Source organism: Gallus gallus, chromosome 26 (genome assembly GCF_016699485.2).
Source record: "Gallus gallus isolate bGalGal1 chromosome 26, bGalGal1.mat.broiler.GRCg7b, whole genome shotgun sequence".
NCBI lineage: Eukaryota > Metazoa > Chordata > Aves > Galliformes > Phasianidae > Gallus > Gallus gallus.
In genome coordinates, this window is record NC_052557.1 from 2,320,636 (window position 1) to 2,339,354 (window position 18,719).

The following is an 18,719-nucleotide window of genomic DNA, read 5'->3' on the forward strand; positions in this document are numbered from 1 at the left end:
TCCTTCCTTCCCCCCCCCAGGAGGCTGCAGAGCCCCCCATAGCCATACACAGAGATGAAAGAACGGCACCAAAGTCCACATAAATAAATGTCATCTTTATTTAACCAAATATAATTTATCATCAGTTGACATCCAGTCAATGCAGTTACAGTAACTATAAATAATTAAGACAGTCTTTTCTTTTCTGTTGTTTGTCCTTGAATAAAAAGAGTAAACCGGTGTTTCTCGCTTGCAGCCAGCTGGAGGGTGGGCCATGCAACCGAGTGCGAGTGGTGGGAAAAGCTTTGGGCTGTCAATGTGCTGCAATGCTCAACGAGATCCTGCCCCGTCCCATTCACCCCACAGCCCCCATGGAGACTGTGAGCACAGCGGTGCCCTCTGGCACCACTTCTTCCCCGGGGAACCAAACACCGACAGCACAGCACAGAGCAGCAATGGCACAGCTGTACACCAATGGGTGTTAGTGGAAGGGAATCTCGGCATCAGGCAGGGATAGGAGGTGACAGCAGAGGATGCTGTAGGAGCCCCCGGGCTCAGACTTCTCGCTTTGGGGTGTGAGTTTGGTTGGTTGTTCTGTTGATTTTGGTTTTCCTCGTGTTTTTGAACAGAGCTGTGGCTGAAATCAGACCTGCGAGCAGCCAAATTGCTATGGAGAACAGGAGGAGGGGCAGAGCTACGGCCATTAAGGACACAGCGCAGAGATGGAGAGGGGAAGGCGAGCTTCACAGCAGCAAGGTGAGGAGGGGAGCACAGCCTCTTCGTGCAAGAAATGCTGAAGATAACCCTAAGGGAGGAACTGAAGCCAATCAAGGCAAAGAAAAGAAAAGCAGCAGCCTGTAGGCAACCCCAAATCCTGCAGCTCTCGGGTGATGCCCTGGATCTGCAGGCAACCAGGACAGGCAGCAGCACAGCAGGCACAGGGCTGCAGTGCTCCAGGCTGCAGTGTGAGCTCTGTCAGAGCTCAGGTGTTATTTTGGGGCCAGGACACCATGCTGGGTACTGTGGGCATCTCCCTGTGCTTTGGGCACTGCGGCACCAAAGCTGGGTCCCATGGGACGCTATGATCCCCATCCCTACCAACATTAGGAGCTCTCTCCCATGCACACATACGTTCAGATTACATCAGAGCCTCTTTAACAGCGCTGTCTGCTCGAGTGCACCACTTAAACTCGATGCAACCGAGTGAAGCTCCCAAGTCAATAAGACCCGCTTAAACAAACTGTGCTCAGCTCACTGAGTCGGTTTATATCCAAATGGGAAAAGTCAAAAGCGCTGAGTGCTGACAGCGCTCAGGAAGATGATTTACAAATGCCTCAGTCACACAACCAGAGCAGCTTTTCTCTCGTTATGCCACTGCAGACTGCATGAGAATCCTCCCAGGGTGCACAGGTGGAGGAAGGGAGGGCTTCCCGGCCACCTCCCAGCTGAGCAGCACAAAAAGCAGGAGGGAAATAAGGCTCGCAGTGCTCAGCCCCTGCTGGCATGCTGGGCTGTCACCAACCCCAGGCTCCAGGTGCAGCTCGAGGCAAGCAGGGTGCTCTGCTGAGAGCCACACAGAGCGCTGCACCGACAGTGCATGGCTGCACAAGTCAGGCTGTGCTGCTGACCTGTTTTCCTGCTTTCTCCTACACATGCAGGGGAAGCCAATGGCTGAAAACAGACGGCATCTTCTAAGAGACAGCAGCAGCATAATGCCCCCAGGTTTGAAATGCTCCAGGCTCAGCAAGGGAAGGTACTGAGCAGCTCCTGCCCAGCTGCAGCGGGCCCATCAGCAGCACACACAGCAAGCCTGAATGCACAAAACTGGATCATCTCTGGCCCAGAGAGCTGCATGCTTTGGGTGCGAGGCACAGGGGAGGGACACAGGGAGAAAACATGAGGGAGAAGGGTCGCAGGACAGAGAAAGCAGGAGATCCCCGTGCCCTCATCCACAAGGCTGGACTTTGCTAGAAGGTGCCCTCTCAGCAACAATGATCTGAACCTTATCTCCAGTATTTAAAACGCTTATGAAGCGAACAAAGCAGCCTTTCACCTCCAGTGGGTGGGACAGGTGGGCCTCCTGCGTGCTCCATCGGCTGATGGGCAGCTCCCCTGGAACACTGGTCAGACAACTGCTAGGAAATTGCACTTAGTGATTGTCTCGTTACACTTTCGCGTCCTTCCTAAAACTAGATTTATTTTCTGTACAAACTTGGCTTGAAATATAAACCACATAAAATTCCCATTGAAAATAATGAGAATCCTGTATCAAAGATGAAGTCTCGTGAGAGACGGGGGTGGGGGGGAGGAAGGAGAGGAGAGCGAGGGTGGAAGAAAAACAACCACGATGGAAATGAATGGAGGAGAGCTGAGAGGAGGGGAGGGGTGGCGGGGAGGGCTAATCCCCCACATCAGAGTCCCGGTCACCAATAAGCCAGAGGACATGAAAGCTGAGAGCAAGGAGACCTGTTCCAATCAGGTCACCCAGCGCTGTCAAGTAGGGGATGGAGAAGTTGTCAGGATCGAGGTCCCTGCCCCACATCCAGTGCACCATCCAGTCAGCAATGTACAGCAGAATGAGAACCTGGGAGGGAGGCAGAAAAGAGCCACATCAGCCACAGCTCCAACCTCTGCAATCCCTGTCCTCACGGAGTAGCACTGCAGCCCGCTCACCTCTCCTTCCCTTCATGTGTCCCCATAGCATTCAAGCATAAAGGCTCAGTGCACTGATACCCAAACACCACCAAGTCTGCATTTTGCATCTCCATCTTCAGATCCAACCAGAACAAGCTCAGAAATACGGGGCAAAAGAGAGGACTCAGAAGCACACAGGACTCTTAGGAAGGGACAGCAACATCTGGATCCCAAGGATAAAGAGCAGCTGCCGGCAGCTGAAGCCACCGGAGTGCAATGTTCTCCCCACCTCCTTCATATCAGCGTTTAAAGACAGCACAAATCCATGCTGGATTCTCTAAAGCCTCAGGTCTGGGACAAGGACTGCGAGAGGCTACACACACACACACACACACACACACACACACACACACACACACACACACACACACACACACCTATGGCCACCACCTCTGGTTGTTCAGGGCTGGGAGGGCCTCTCTTGCAGAGCAGCAGCACTGCAGAACCCCACAGCCCAGTGCCCCCCAGCCTGTATGCTGCTCAGTCCGTGACTCCACAGAGCAGCTGTGAGCAGAAGCCCCCTCCTCATGCCCAGGCACCCAGCAGGAGCTCACAACCTAAATTTAGCCTCCTGGATGACAGCTCCCCGCTCTTGCCTCTGATGGATGCTCTGACTCATTTCCTCAAGCTGGCTTTGGTTGTTGATTTTAGGGGACACCAAAACCATGCGGGGAGCAGGGGGAGCATGGCCAGGCTTTGTACAGAACTCCCCAACCAGAGCGGCTCTCCCTTCCTTCCTACACAGGCAACTGCTCGTGCAAACAGCTGCTGCATTTCTGCAGCAGGAGCAGCTGTGTCTGTGCACGTCCCTCACAACAACCACTGCCCATGGGCTCACACAGCTGCTGTGAGGGGAGCAGGAGTGCCAGGCCCTTCCCCACTTGGGCAGGAAGAGCCATGAGCACGGGGGTCCCACAAACTGCACAGCCTGCTTTCTTCACCAGCAGTTTTAACGTTACTAAAGCACTTTATAGAACAGATGAACACGGAAGAGGGAAACAGCAGAGGCCTCTTGGGGATAGCATACATCCCTCAGCCATGCATCTACCACTCAGCTGGCAGAGCAGCTCCCTGCTGCAGGTGGTGTGGCAGCGTCCCTTACTGCAGTCTGAGCAGTTGCAGCCCCAGGAGGGGCTTCAGCTCACCTGGAGAAGTGCAGCTGTCATGTAGAAAACAATGAAAATCGGGGTGAGTGTAGTGTGTCCACCTTGCATGGAGCTGATGGTGTAAAGGAAAACCAGGTGTCCAGGCACGACCAGAAGGAAGAGCACACGGGCAGAACGGGAATTCACATCTGTTGGGAAACAAAGGTGAAGTTCAGGCTTCAGTGGGATGGGAACGCAGCAGCTGTGCAGCCTTCCTACAGCTGTGGGCTAAGCAGAAGCAGACACCGGAGCACTGAACTCTCATCCCTGCACTCCAGATTTAGGCTGGAAAACAGCACCCTGAATGCTGACTTAAGTGTCAGGATGAACAAAGACTCCATCAAACTCTGTAGGAGAGCTTAACTCTGCCCCCAGAGCAAAAGCTGTTCTCAAAGCCCAGCTGCCAAAAGGACTCATGTCCCACCCCTGACCCACCCCCTGGGACATTCCAAGCTGCCAGGAATCCACTGTGAACACTGAATTTCCTTGGAGCTCTGCCTGCACCTCATCTGGAGATCAGTTTGCTGACAGGTGATCACCACGCTGGAGATCTCTCCCCCCTTCTGCTTCCAAACCCTGCAGATTACAGCTGCTACACACCAACAGAGCACCTCAGATCTCCCTTTCCAGGGGGCAGCCCTCTGTCAGAAGGCCACAACCCAGGCTATGGAGCATCAAACCTCCCCCAGGCAGCCTGGAGTATAACCACCCCTCTTCACACCACGTAGGAGTGCAGGTTTGGCTGTTCTCTGCCACATAACTGCTACAAATAACAGGGCTAAGAAGCATTTGCAAGTTAATTTTCTGTAACTGTAGCTCTATAGGCCCAGCAGACCTGCAACACTGGAGCAGCCTCAAGGCAGGTTTAGGTATCCTGAGCATCTGGAAGAGATTTCCTGGGTGGGGGATTTACAGCATTACACAGTTAGGGCACGGGACTTTGGCAACGTGTTTTCCTAATCCAGCAGCGATATGTCCTCTTGCATAGCAGCTTTGCTAAAGGTCCACCCGTCTCTAGAGGGCAGGGCAGGCCAGAAGAGCAGACATCCACCAGCTGACAGCTGCCTCTGAGCCTCAGCCACCATTTCCTGTGACAGTGCTCCAATGACAGCGGCAGCCAAGCTCAGCCAGCCATTTGCAGCAACTGCTGCTAGCAGAACTCAACATATTTCAAGCCCTAACTTGAGTACCTGAGCTGAAGAAAGTGCTGCAAGGGCTGGGGCATTTGCGAGGGGCTGTTTCAGGGCTCTCTCCAGGCATCCCACTCATGTGCAGGTACGTGGAGATGCGACTCGCCTGCACTGCCACCAGGTTGCCACCCACACCTGCAGATGAGGAGAGCACAATAAGGCAACATCTCAGTCCCATCTGAAAGGCATTTGCAACAGCCAACACAACCGGAGCTGCCAGGTGCTGGGATAATGCAAGACAGTCCATATCTGACACAAGCTCAACTTTTGCAGGATGTAAAGAGCTGAGACAAAGAGCACTGTTCTGCAGTTCCCCCCAAGGCCTTCTAGTAAAATACATACAATTCTATCACTGCAGCTTTGATTGGAAAGGATACGTGAAACAAACACGACGAGTTGGTCACTGTAACAGACTTGGGAAGTTTAAAGCTGCTCTTTGCATGAAGCACAATGAAACTCTGGAACTCACCAATGCAAAGATGCGCTGCTGCAGGATTAGCTCAACTTACTGCAAGGCTGAGAACGAGTGCACAACAGAGTTCCCTTGGTTCATTAGGCAGAAGGGGGTCAAAGCTTCATTCCAGAACAAACGAGATTTCCTGACTCAAGTTGCAAACCCAGATCTTTACGTTATTGAGTGCTGCAGGGCTCGTATCTTGGATCAGGGGTCTTCCACCAGCCAGAAGGAAGTGTATAACAAACACAGCTCTTGTTGAGGCTCAGATTTGGAAAGCTTCTTTCAGGCAACAGCCTCCCCTAGGCCTGTTACCCTCTGCTGAAGGGCTGGCACCAGGAGGAGCCACGCTGCTGTAAAGCTTGGGTCTAACCTCATCTCACCAGTGATCTAGCAGAATTAGCCTCCTTAACCTGCCTGCACTGAGGCAGAGGCCAATTTCAGTGTTTGCCAAGAACCATCAGAGCTGCAATATCACCACAGAAAGGAACTTACCATTAATTACAGGTGTGAAGACGGCCATCCCAGCAAAGTTTGGATCTGAGACTGTTCTGTCCAAAATTAAACCCCCAACGCTGCAAAGGGAAGAACGAAGAGGTCAGGGCTGAAAGCTCATCAGGCAGCACACACAAAGCACTGCAGGTACTCTCTGCTGCAGTGTGTGCACTGGGTGGTGCATCCACCCACTATCATGTGCAACAACCACAGGTGTAGGCGTGTGGTTTTAGGCCTTGATATTTGGTAAAAAAAAAAGTTTTAGCACAGTCTTTCTCCCCCAGTGTACAGTCTACTGCAACACAGTAATCAACAGCAACCCTGCCCTTCAGAGGGCAAAAAAGGCTCCGGTGAGGACTGCTGGACAGGATCTGTGGCTGTGCCAGGGCCTCCCTGTGCAGCAGCAGGTGTGCTGCTGAGGCCTTGGATTCCAGCAGTCAGGTGCTCAATGCCCCTGGACCTCAATCCCAGTGTGTTTGTCTGGAAAACACAACGTGACCTCCAGTTTCCTGGCAGAGGCCACTGTGGAAGGAGAAGTTTGGTTCTCCATCTTCTTTTGGAGTCTGTCAAGCGTGAATAGGTTGGAAGGGCTGGGGGGGGAAAAAAGGTGCGTTTTCTGACTGTGTTTCAGGGAGAAGAACTCTTGCACACCTTCCTACCTGCTAATTGCCATTGCAATAATGACTGGCTCCCAGCCAGAGTACAGCACCTCCCGAGTTGCTGCATTCTTCTTGGCAATGATGATCCAGATGGGCAGCAGAGCTATGAAGAAGGCGCACACCAAAGGATTCACGTATGCTTTGCTCTCTGAGAGGGAAATAAGCAAAGGCAACAGATCAAGAACACATCTCCTGCAGCAGCAAGATGTGGTGCTACTTTAGCTCAGCTCATCAGCCCTGCCAGCAGAGAGCTGCCATCCCGGGAGTCAGAAACATACAAACAAGAGCCACCGTTTCCTCCTGATGCACCTGCTGAGTGAAACCTCTTTGGTTTCCTAACTGCTCCTTCCTACTTCCCACTCCCGGGCTTCACCTTTGACTGAACCTGGCTGAGTCACATCCTCTGCATCCCAGCCTCCAGGGAAGGAGGGTGGAGGGGAGAGGGGAGGAAATCTACAGTGTACAGCTGCAGCTCTGCACTGAGGACCCCCAGCTGATGCTGACAGTACAAAAGACTACAACCAAAGCTGCCTTCCCCCACTGTTTGAGCCACTACCAAGCTCCTGGCACTTGGAAGCCCCAGGAGGATTAAGGGTAAAGGAACAGGGTGAAACGCAAGGGAGATGCTGCAGCAGACACAAGGACCAGGGAGAGACAAAAGCCTTTTGTTGCTCCTCACCCAGCTCTTTGTACAAGCCCCAGCTGATTCCAGAAAGCAGAGCCAGGGTGATGAGATCCCCCAGGCTGGCAGCAATTGGTGTGGCTACGTTGTCAGGATTGATCCCCATCTTCCTGGATCCAATGATGACTCCAATCATGATCATGCCTACAGGAAAGAAAAAAAAAAGAGGAAGAATATAGGATGATGGCAAGGAGAGCCCAGCATGTTAGGAAGAGGTACGTTGAGAATGTACAAGATATATCTCCTACCCAGAACAAGGGAAGCAATGAAAGCAGTAGCCACGCTGCTGGCACAGAGCAGGACAGCATGGTCAAGGCTGAAGTGCCCATCTGGAATCCATCCAAATATCACTGCTGCAATCGAGGCCAGGAAGCCAACCACGGTAGCCTGAACCTGAAAATAAAAGTGAGGTGGTCACCAAGAAGACCAAGGCAAAATGGTACTGGGGTACTACTTCAGGTGGGTTAGCATTCAGCAAGGAAACACCAAGTTCAACCTTCAGGGCAAAGTGCTATGGTAATGTGCCATTTGTTTCCCCACTAGACATGCAATACTGACAGTCAATACCCAAGAAAAGACATTCAAGCCTTCTGACACCTCTTCAAGTTGGACTTCAACAACGACTGAAGTTCTCACCTTTTCTTTCCCATTTTCTTACCTGTATCAGAGCCATGTTCCCTGTTATCATCTTCCAGAGCTCTTTGGGTGTATCCATTTGGCCAATATTAGCCTGCAAGAAGACATCACGGCATCATTAGAACCTTAAAAGATGGATGGCATTTCACACTTGCTAACAGTCAGATTCCTGCCTTCCAGCTATGCAGGTTTGTGCCAGGAGCAGGAGAGAATAATGACTGCAAATCCTCACCTCTCATAGCAGAGCAATTCAGTAGCAAAGGCATGTGTGTCCACGTGCACACACGTGTGTACAGCCAAGGTACATCTCTGTAGTAACAACCAAGTTTGGGGCATACAGTTCTGTGAGTGTCACGTGGGTTATACAACCCAAGCAACTACCTATATCTCTTCCAACTGTTAGCCTGGCTCTGTAGCCCAGCACACCAAAGCTGTTCCCAGTTTCAGCTTTGACATCATCTCTTTCTGCCAGCAGGAATGGGCTGACACACTCCTATGCAGCAAGAGCAGAGCACTGCAGGAGGAATTTTGAAGGGAGGATAAGGTAGAGTCAACAGCAACAGAAATTCTGATGAAAATCCTGCAAAAGGAACTAGATATACTTTGCCCTCACAAAGAGCCACGCACTGCTGCTGCTTGAATCCACTTCAGTGGTGATGAAGGCAAGCCTGGCCCAGGCCCAGTTGGGTCACACTGCCCCTCTATTTGGCCAGCCAGGAGGGAAGCAGGGAGTGCACACATCCCAGGTCAGCTATGCGAGTGCCCCCAGCTCTGACACGGGGCAAGGCCAGAGCAGCACCACGTGGGCACAAGGAGCTGGCAGCAGGAACTACTGCTGGGGATAAAAGCTGAGTAAACAAGGCTAGTGCCACGTGGAGACCTACTGAGTAGCAGGAAGCAGCCACGGCACATGGGTCAGCTGGCATCACTACGGGAGATGCTAATCAGAATAACCAGAACAGATGGAAAGTTGCTTTAATTTCTTGGCATACAAGCAAAACAGAACCCAACAGAATCCCTGCAGGTCGCAGCTTATGTAGAACACAGGAGTTCTGCTCTCCCCAGCACCTTCTGGTCTTCACAGAAAGTTAGAAAGAAGGACAGGCAGAGAGTATGTGCCTGTATACAGTCTTGTAGTATTCAAAGCTGAGGAACACGAGGGAGAAACATGTTTGTCACTATGAAGTCATAAGGGAGAGGCTCAAGAAATCCAAAGTAGCTGCCCGATGGAGTCACTGGCTGAAAGTGTCAAACTTGTGACAAACAATAGAGCAGCAATTCCTGCCTCTCGGGTTTCTTTCCTGGTCTACACAAAGAAAGAAATCTATGATCAGCCAACCCTCGTGCTCTCCTTACCGCATACACACTGCAGAGAGCTGCCAGGCCATGCCCACCAGCTCTGAGATATGCCCATCTCCAGGGTGAATTCTTCTGGTCGTTTTAGGGGAGGGGAATAAAGAATGGGGAAAAACAAAGCCTTGGCTGTAGAGCCGCACTGAGCACATCCAGGGCAGGAATTTGAGCTCCATACGAAGCCTGACCTTAACATTCCTGCCACATGGCAATTAGGTTGGGATTAACATAACCTAGCTGTAGTCACTGGCAACAGGATTTTAATCCTTTAACTTAATGGGAGAGTTTTGCTCCTTAATTGTGAAAGGGACTTCTGAGGTGACTTAATGCAGCACTAATTAGAAACCCACAATCTGAGAAATCCTTCCAGACTGCTTTCCTGCAGAGCCAGCACGAGAAGTGCATCGTGAAGCACTACCCAGAGGAGAGCCCACTCCCCATGGGAAAAAAGGGAAAACTAAAGAGGCTGTCAAACCCCATCATCCATCGATACGAGGGAGTGGTGTTCAAGGCTGGGAGATTCGCACAGAGGCAGCACAGCCTTTGTTCCTGCTGGGGTGAAGGAAAGCAAGGGAAAAAGGCAGGGCAGACGTGTGAGCCGGAGGGATGCTCTCTGTGCCAGTCTCTCCTGGTGACTCTGCTGCAGCCACCAGAGCAGATGGGAGAAATTTCTGCATTCCTGTGACTTTCCACTCAGCCAGGACAGTCTCATTTCCCCACCGAGCTGCCCTGTGGTTGCTCTGGGCCAGCCCCATCAGGGATGGGGATGGAGATGGAGAAAGCCAAAGCTGCAGAAGAATTGTGTTATTTTTGTCCCAGCAGAGCCAAGCACTCACCCTGATCAGTCCATGCTCAAAGTGTGCTCTGAAAGCCAGCCAAGGCCAAGCCAAGGCCAAGAGGGAGAATGGCCTGTGTTCGGGTCAGTGAGGATTCTGACATGATCTGAACAATAGGGAATGAATAAAACAAAGGGATTTGTTTCTGAGAATGAAGGAGCAAACAAAGCTCAGCCTGCCATGAGCTGCAGTGCTCAGCCTGACCCCGCAAGCCCCGGTGCAGGAGCACAGCAGCTTTGTTTTCTCCAGTAGCACCTGGAGAGAAGAGATCAGCACCAAGGGAAGCTGTTCCCAGGTGGAGGTGGTCCCCAGCAGTGCTGGGGCCGAGCCAAGGGCAAGTCATGCTCACATGCCACTGGATCAGTGAGTTAGAAGGTACTGGGGAACAAAGAGTCACAGCGGGCATCACCCCACAGCTTAAGATAGAAGAAAGAGGAGCCAGAGGAGCAAACACACAGAGAAGTTTTCAACACTTCTCTATGCTTTCTCCTGCAGCAACCAGAAAGAGGAAAGGGAGCATGATAAGCTGCAGTCCTGCTAGCTGTGCTTGCTGCTGCCATTCAGACAGTTCTCTGTCTGCAATGCCAAGGCTGAGCCCAGGCTCTTGCAGCACTACCCAGCGCAGAAACAGTAGAGGTAACCACTCAGCAGCAGGTAGCTAACACCTTGCAGATGTAAGATTCAAAGCTATACGCTCACCATGGGACCCACAGAAACATCAGGCTGTCACTTGCTGTCACGTTCAAGCAGATGCTTTACAGATGAAGGAGTATTACTGTCCCTGTTAAAAGATGCCTCTCTCCAGTGGTGCTCAGCTACAGAGAGGCTGCTGGGTTACAGAAACATTTAAACACAAAGCAATTCATTTAGAGCTGGACTAAGACACTATTCTGAGGAGCTAACAGAGCCTGTCTCCATTTCTCACAGGGAGCTCAGTGTTACATGGGAATCAGACTGAGTTCTAGCAAGAGAAATGCCCTGCCATTCCTCTCCATCAACTTGAAGAGGCTGTCAATCCACCTGACAACTCTCTCTGCGAGCTCTCCTCCATCTCAGGCTTTGCTGTACAACTCTGCAGGCTCTCATCTCCCAGTCCTGCTGAACCTGGCTTGTTTTGGCCTGCTCCGTGTGCCCTGGTTGCATGCCTGCACCCAGCTTCCTTGTAAGTGAAACCAGATCCAAGCACTCCAGGTATTAAACTGCCAAAGCCTTTTTGTGCACGGTACCTCCAGGTTCACGAGCAGTCCTGACAAGGAAGTGAACTGTCAGCAAAGCTTAAGGACTACTGAGCCTTTAAAATCTCATCAGTCAAATGGGATGGAAACACCTGGCTAGAAAGTTCAGCTCCAGCCTCTCCTTTGGGTGGTCACTGCATTCATATGCACGTGCACATCCCTTCCTGCCCCCCAAAACACAGACATCCTGCTCCTCAGCATGCCCTGGATACTCACAGCTGTTGACAGGCGAGATGCCAGCGTCATCTCCAGGTTCCCCTTCAGGCCCAGCAGTGCAGGCACCAAGATGAATACCTCAGTCACGTATTTGAAGACATCCCAGTGCTGCAAGATCAGAACAAAAAAAGACCATAAAAAAAAAACCCAAGCACAGCTGTTAGAAACCTTTGCTTTGGATTGAGAACCTCCTTCACTGCCTTTGCACTCTGGCACTGCCTGCGTGCAGCCCTGAGTGGATGACTCAGTTTCACTTCCAGTTCTGGTGCCACACTTTCCAGCAATGTTACTGCTTCTGACATTCACGTAGTAGTGACCACATGGTTCCTGCTGAGCTTACAAACAGGATCTCAGCCTACAACTCTCAGTTCAAAATCCCCTAAAGCTGAACTGCTGACAAAACGCTTACGCATGTAGAGGCCAAGAACAGGGAGAGAGGAAACAGCTTTGCCCAACGCACACCAGTTTTGGCAGAATCCAGCACTGAGGTTTGCCCACAGGCATTCCCTATATGAGCTCCTTCCAAACACCTCGCAGAGCGCAGCACTGCTGCTCCCTGATGCTGCCAGCCCCAAGCAGTGGCTCACTGCTGTCTCTGTTCCCACTTCCACTGCAGAGGGGTTGGAACCGTATGGTCTTTAAGATCCCTTCCAACCTAAGGCATCGTATGATCCTACGATGCTCTCACTGAGGTGTGTGCCCTCCTTCTATCTGGCACACACATCACACCTGCAGGTATTTGCAGCCCTCCCTGGCTCTAGAGCACAGTCAGTTTCTCTGGACAAGAGACAGAGCAGGCAGCCATGGTTTTTGAGGAAAAAACACGAGTAACTGTAGCGTATGCGGGCTCAGAGGAGAGCAGCTGGCTTCCCAGGAAACATGAAACCTTCCCCAAGAACTCACAACCGCATTAAAGAAATATAACACAGGCTGTGCAAACCTCACTGCTTGATTCCCTGTTCTCATGAGCGTTTTGCAAGAAGGCTGTGTCCAAAATAACCCCTGCTTCCCACACTGCCTAACTGGCATCCTCCTCAGAGGAAGCTGCTGGAATGGTGTGTTCAGAAGCTGCCTCCTGTGCTGAGCACGTTGGCAGCTGCAGTTTCCTTCCTGCTCTGTTACCTGCACTGGGCTCTGTCTCCCCAGCTCCCCCCTTGGCAGCGCTGCTCAGGCTGAGTATCCAAAGGGACGTGGAATTCCTTCTAGGACGAGGAAGGCTATCAGCCAACACCTTACAGCAAATACATCTCACTACCTGCATGACTAACACCTTCCTGTTGGGAAAGACTTCAGTTATTTTTGTTTATTTTTCCATCCTTTGTGATGCTTGCCTCCGGCATCGGGACATGAAAAGCCAACAAGCTCCAGCTTCCTGCCAGGTCCTTTCCAACACCACGCTCTAAGCTGCAAGCCCTGGAAGAGCAGTCTGAGAGAGAAGTGTGATCACAGGAGGCTGTTAAGTACTTGAGAAGGATGAACTGGAACCATTTCTCCTTAAAGGGACAACTGCTTCCCAGTCACTCAAAAAGCAGTCCCCTTTTTAGCACATCTGACAGCTCAGTGAGATGAGCCAACAACGTTCCCACCCCCGGGTGCAGGGATGGAAGCTGCTCAGCTGTTCCAAGCACTCCTCTGAGCCCCCCACTGCCCGAGGACAGCAGGTTCCACACACTCACCTCTTCCTGAAGCAAATTCTCTCCCAGCTGCTGTGATGGGCAGTGCCCAAGGAAACCCTGCAGTCTCTGAACTGCTTGCACACGGTGAGCCTGAGCCCCAGAGACTTCCTGCCCATAGCCAGAGGTGCCCTAAAAGCTACATCTCTGCACAGCCATCCCTGCCAGCAGTGCAGAGGGATGCTTCCTTACAGCACCCACCACCGAGCAGGGGAGGGAGAATCAGTCTGAAAGATTTCCTTTGGCACAGCAGCACACCAGGCTGTGCTTCCTTTAAGGTCACACCTAGGAACAGCGAGCTCTACTCTCCTCAGGCTATTTTTAGGCAGGCCTGGCAGTCATGACAGTTATTTTGCTCCTTGCTGTAACTGGCAAATCCTTCACTACGACTTCCCTGTGCAGCACCTGGAATTCAACCAGCGAGCACCAGGCTCCCACTTCCCAGCAGGATGAGCTGGGTGTCACGAGAATCACTTAACGAAAGGAACACTGTCGTTAGTCTGACCACAGGCTGGAAGTGCTGTGCAACAGCTTCCTGGCTCCTCCTTCCTCCAGGCAGATCACAGAGGCACGATAGGGTCAGGCAATAGCCAGCACAGGGCTGCAGCCCTCTGCACCTCGTCTCAGTACCGGCCGTGCACGTTAACCTTTACAGGAGGCTGCACTGCAAACCAGCGCCAGGAGCTGCTGTAACTGAGTAAGACAGAGGTGTTCCTGGGGAAAGGAAAAAAAGCCATCTTCGGGAAGAGAAAACAAGAAGATTTCTGCAGACATCAGCAGCTCACTTGCTGCAAAGAGCAGGACCTGTGGGCTCCTGCCAACTTGCTTAATATAAAATGTTATACAACACTGGTCTATGGGCACTTTGTACATCTCAAAGGCCTCCTGGCTCCTGCAGAGCACAGCCTTACAGGAGAGCCACTTCACACGCCCCATAAGGGGAGCAGAGAGCACAGCCCACAGGGGTTGCCTTACTTCACCCCTATCTGCCCAGCAGAGGCGCTGGGCTCCAGCATTAAGCCCAGGTGGTGTTTTGCCGTTCCTCCAGGCTTGCTGTGTTTCAGAGGCTTTGCACCTGCAGGCATCAGATACTTCCAGGACAACAGCTGCTTTTTGGCCTCTGCTGCATTCAGTCGCTGTGTGTGGGGTTAAGGCACGCAGCAGCATCGTGGGTCGGGGCAGGACGGTGACTCAGGACAGCTCAGAGGGAAGGAAGTGATGTGGAGGCAGCAGGTCAGAGCTATCGCTGCCTCAGCACGCTGCATCTTGGTCCACCCCATGCTCCAAAGAGACAAACGGCCTTGCCAGGAGAGCTTGAGCCCTGTGCTCCTTGGGGAGGAGGAAAGCACCAGGCACAGCAGATGCACGAGGAGCCCTGCAAGACTCTTCCAGGATCACCCTCTCAAGCACAGCACTCAGTGGGGCTAGGCCTGAAACACTGGACAACAGCACAGCAATGAGAAGCGGGCCCAGACTCGGATGAAGGAGCAAGGCTCAGCATTCCCCACTGCGCCCGAGTGGGATGCTAACACCAGAGGTGGCCAAATGGGGAATGAGCAGACTCCCTCCTCCATATTCAGTCCCATCCAAAGCATCTCCAGGGAACAGGCAAGTCTGGAAAATAACAATCGAGGCTCTGCAGGGTGAAGGGACTGTGCCAATGGTGCCCTGCTGTATAGAGAGAAGCAGGTGGCACACGTGTAGGTCTCCAAACCCAAAGGGAGCAAAAACAAATTAATAGGGACACATTAATGGGACAACGTGGCCAGAGGCCAGAGCTGCTTGTTTTCACACTGGGGAGACCAATTACAGCTGGCTGGTTACTCCATTTGTCTCAAGTGGAGGACATTGAGTGCATGGAGCCCTCCATCCATCACAAACCATGGCTACATCCAAAGCAATGGGACTCCTGCCTGCCCCTAGCAGCCCGCAGTCTCCTTCCCCCAAGGCTCTGAGCCTCTGGGAAGCCAGCTCTCAGGATCAGCTCCCCAAACTCCGCAGGCAGGCAAGTTGAGAGCACACGCTTCCCTCCCCCCATTTCCACCCTATGGCATTTAGATGCCTCATTTAATCCCAAGGCTAAAGGGAGTTAAAGGAGTTGGCAGGACACACTGCGTAGCTACACGCTGAGCTGCTGTGGAACAGAGGAATTATGAAGCTTTATTTCTAATGGCCGTAAATAAAAGGCAGGAGAGCACAGCGGTATGCCACAGTATCCCACCCAGGCCCTCCCCTCCCCAGTCAGGAGGGCTGTTCCTCTTCCAGGAAGGACCTGGGGCTGTGTTCAAAGCCCTGGTCCAGGAAATTGCCAGAAGAGCCAAACATGAGCTTACAGGGACTCTGCAAACAGCAACATGCTTGAAATTTCTCTCTTTTCAAGAAACCTATTCTAGTAAATCTCTTCTGGCTTAATTTAGCACAGCCAGCCCTTCCTGTTCTGGGGCACAACTCATGCTTCACAACTCTCCCAGCAGGTTGCATCAGGAGAAACCGTAAGGATGACCAGCATGCTAAGGCATGCAGGAAGCAGCCAGTGGGGCTGTATAGCAAAAGAAGTGTCTGCCTCGCACGATGGGCCCGCTGGCACACAGCTCAGGTGCAGATAATCACTGCCATCAATACACACACAAGTGACCGACATAAGTCTTTTTATGTCGACATTGCGAGGGCTTGTTTACATTGTCTGAGTAAACAAGAAAGCATCACACTGAGGGTTTTGGGTTGACCGCAGCTCCAATGTGGCTGCCTGCTGCTGGTGATCAAACCTTGTGCCTCACTCACTGCTTTGTGCTGGGCATCAGGACGAGGAACTCTGCGCAGCAGGAGGGGGTGAGCAGCTGATCAGCTGCCAGAGACACCTGCTTGGATTTCCACGCTTGAAAGACATGGCCTGGTAAGTCATCACATTGCCCACGTAAGCGAGCTGTGTACTTCCCACAGTGCCACCCGCCCTGAAACACCTAAGGAGATGTGTGATAACACAACAGTTTGCATCTGGAGGTATCAGCCGGCTCTCTGGCTGGTCTTTCCTAAGAATCAGCTCCACAGCTCTCAAGAGGAATCCTCCCATTAGCCCAGTTGCTCTTGGCTTGCTTCAAGCACATGAGAAGGCAGAGCAGAGCCACTCAGCCCGAGCAAGCCACCAGCATGTGTCCTGCACCCACTGCAGCAGGGGGATCATTAACCCAGCTGGCACCAGCCCAGTGTGCTGAAACAGTACAGCAAACATCACAGGCAGTAACAGGAAACAGGACCCAGGGAACTGTGGAGCAGGGCTGGGATGATGGTCATCATCAGGGAACGATTACCACATTATTCCCAGCAGGAATGTGCCTCATTTCCCAGATAGGTCCTTTGGCTGCACACTTGGTAATCACGACCTTGTCCTGAGAGCTAGAGCAGAGCAGCAGGAGTGCAAGGGTGACCAAAGTGTTCCTCCCCTTGCTCCAGGCACAACCAAGGTCTGCCTCTACCCCAAGTGCCATGCAAGGAAACACAACTCTTCTCTTTGTAGCTGCTATCTGCCAAACTAGCCTTGCAATTCAAACACCCCCCTAGCTTAGGATCAAACCTACAAAGATGGGGTTCAGAGCCCAGCACCACACCAGGGAGGTCAGTCTTACCTGCACAATGTCCAGCACCATTCCAGCAGCAACTGTCCCAAAGCCTGCCAGGAGGAAGGGAAAGAGGACTTGCAGCCCGATGGAAAAGGAGGTCTCCTTGAGCGGTGAGGCTGGCTCAGGGCCTCTGTCTGTGCTGGTGTCATCACTTTCATTGCTCTGGCTGCCATTTTCCAGCAGGGCATCTTCTTCTCGCACACCTTTAGCATTAGCACGGGACTCCAGCACCACCACTTCCACCCCGACGCCATCAGGTCCCAGGAAATTGGAGGGCTCCACCAGCTGCCCCCGGTCTGGACTGACAAGGCAGTCCATGGGCACGGCAGGCAGCACGGCCCCATTGGCCTGGTGGGTCTCCTTCTGCTCTGGCTTGGAAGACATGCTGCAGAGAGGCTATCCTGAACCTCAGCTTGGTGGGCCTACAGCCAGCAGCTGTTCCAGAAGAGACCTTCTGCCAGGAGCTTACATAAATGGCCTTTCCGGCATCTAGAGGCCACCTCTCCTACCCCTGCTCTCCTGCCTTTGAGTGCAGAGACTGCTCCCACAGCAGAGATCCCCATCAAGCAAAGTCCAGGAATGGGGGACACCAACAGCTGAGCCAGCAGAGAACACAGTGGGAATGGGGAACTACAGCAAGTTCTTCCTCGTCCTCCTTCCCTCCAGCACTGGGAGGTATGCAGCCTCCAAGGCAGGATCCAAGCTTCTCCTCTTTGACGTCTGAGGCTTCAGCACATCTTCCTCCAGGTCTTCTTCCAGCAGCACAACTGCTGTGACGGAGCACGGCAGGCAGAGAGAAGAACAGATGCAGTAAAGATCACTGAATAAAACAGCAGCTTAAGGGAAGCAGAGAGGAGCTGTGAGCTGGGTTGGCTTGCAGGGGTGATACAACGCGGCTCTTCTTACTCCCAGGCTTTGTTACTTTCTCCAGTGGCACTTTTCCTCTGCAGATCCCAAGGCTGACAGCTCCTGCGGGCGTTTGCTCCGTTTCTGCCTGCTTGCAGCTCCCTGCCAGCACTACCAGGGAGTTCCAAGTGTCACCACCGTCCTCTTCCAGAAGAATTTCTCACCTTACAACACGAGGCACGGAGAGTTCTTATTTAAAGTAACAGCAGCTCCCGGTTAAGGTTACGTACCGAGGCGAGCAGGCTGCAGGGAAGGAGCTGGCATTTGGACAGCCTCAGACGTAACGCTCCGCTCCAAAAAGCCGGCTTTCACCTGAAACACATCGGGGGCAAAACGGGGATTCTTTGGCTCCCGCAGCACAGCGCCCCATTCATCCCTCAGCATCCTCCTTCAGCGCGACACGTCAACAGCCGCCGCGCCTCTCTCGCCGCCCCTCCCCGCTGCGGTGCGGTGCCGGCGGGCCGAGGACGCTCACGCGGAGCCCCCAGCCGGGATGGATGCCGCAGTCCCGCAGCGCTCACAGCCGTTTCCCCGCGCGGAAAGAGCGCAGCCCCCTCTCCCGCAGCGCCCCCGGCCACCCCCCGCCCTCCAGCACGGGATCCCCGCCGCCTGCAGCTCGGGGGGCTGCGCGGCCCTCACCCTCCGCCCGCCGTCTCACCGCTCCGCTCCGGACCGCCGCGGCCGCCCCGCGCACCCCGCCGCCCGTAGCCGTGCCCATGCGCGGCGGGGAGGGGCGCGCTGCCCACGCACCGAGCCGAGGCTCCGCCCCCTCCCGCGAAGGGGCGTGGCCTGGGTCACGTGACGCCGAGCCCACCTGAAGCCCGCCGCGCTGCCGACCCCAACCCTGGGGCGTTTCGTAATTAGAGCGCTCCGGTGAATTAAGAACGGCTCCTCGCCGTTTGGGACGGAGGCCCAGAAGCACCGGCCGGGCCCTGAACGCCCCTTTGCT

At 53.2% G+C, this 18,719-nt stretch overlaps 1 protein-coding gene and 1 non-coding gene across 2 annotated transcripts; both read right to left on the reverse strand.

Annotated features, from left to right (window-relative positions):
• Positions 1 to 74: 74 nt before the first annotated feature.
• SLC41A1 (solute carrier family 41 member 1) lies at positions 75 to 18,486 on the reverse strand. Its single transcript, NM_001389627.2, has 11 exons — positions 18,429 to 18,486; positions 16,871 to 18,082; positions 11,575 to 11,682; positions 7,957 to 8,028; positions 7,547 to 7,691; positions 7,296 to 7,442; positions 6,617 to 6,764; positions 5,958 to 6,037; positions 5,009 to 5,143; positions 3,819 to 3,967; positions 75 to 2,563 (listed from the first exon to the last, which is right to left on the reverse strand). The coding sequence occupies exons 2-11, from the start codon at positions 17,246 to 17,248 to the stop codon at positions 2,378 to 2,380; spliced, it is 1,548 nt and encodes a 515-aa protein (NP_001376556.1). The 5' UTR covers positions 17,249 to 18,082; positions 18,429 to 18,486; the 3' UTR covers positions 75 to 2,377.
• MIR6602 (microRNA 6602) lies at positions 2,538 to 2,647 on the reverse strand. Its single transcript, NR_105470.2, has one exon. It is a non-coding gene; the product is annotated as a microRNA 6602 (primary transcript).
• Positions 18,487 to 18,719: the final 233 nt, after the last annotated feature.

Coding starts and splice junctions, on each gene's coding strand:
- SLC41A1 (NM_001389627.2), bottom strand. CDS start 17,248: ATGTCTTCCAAGCCAGAGCAGAAGGAGACCCACCAGGCCAATGGGGCC. Junction 11,683..16,870: donor TGGTGCTGGACATTGTGCAG/GTAAGACTGACC, acceptor CTGATCTTGCAG/CACTGGGATGTCTTCAAATA. Junction 6,765..7,295: donor GGGCTTGTACAAAGAGCTGG/GTGAGGAGCAAC, acceptor TTTCCCTCTCAG/AGAGCAAAGCATACGTGAAT.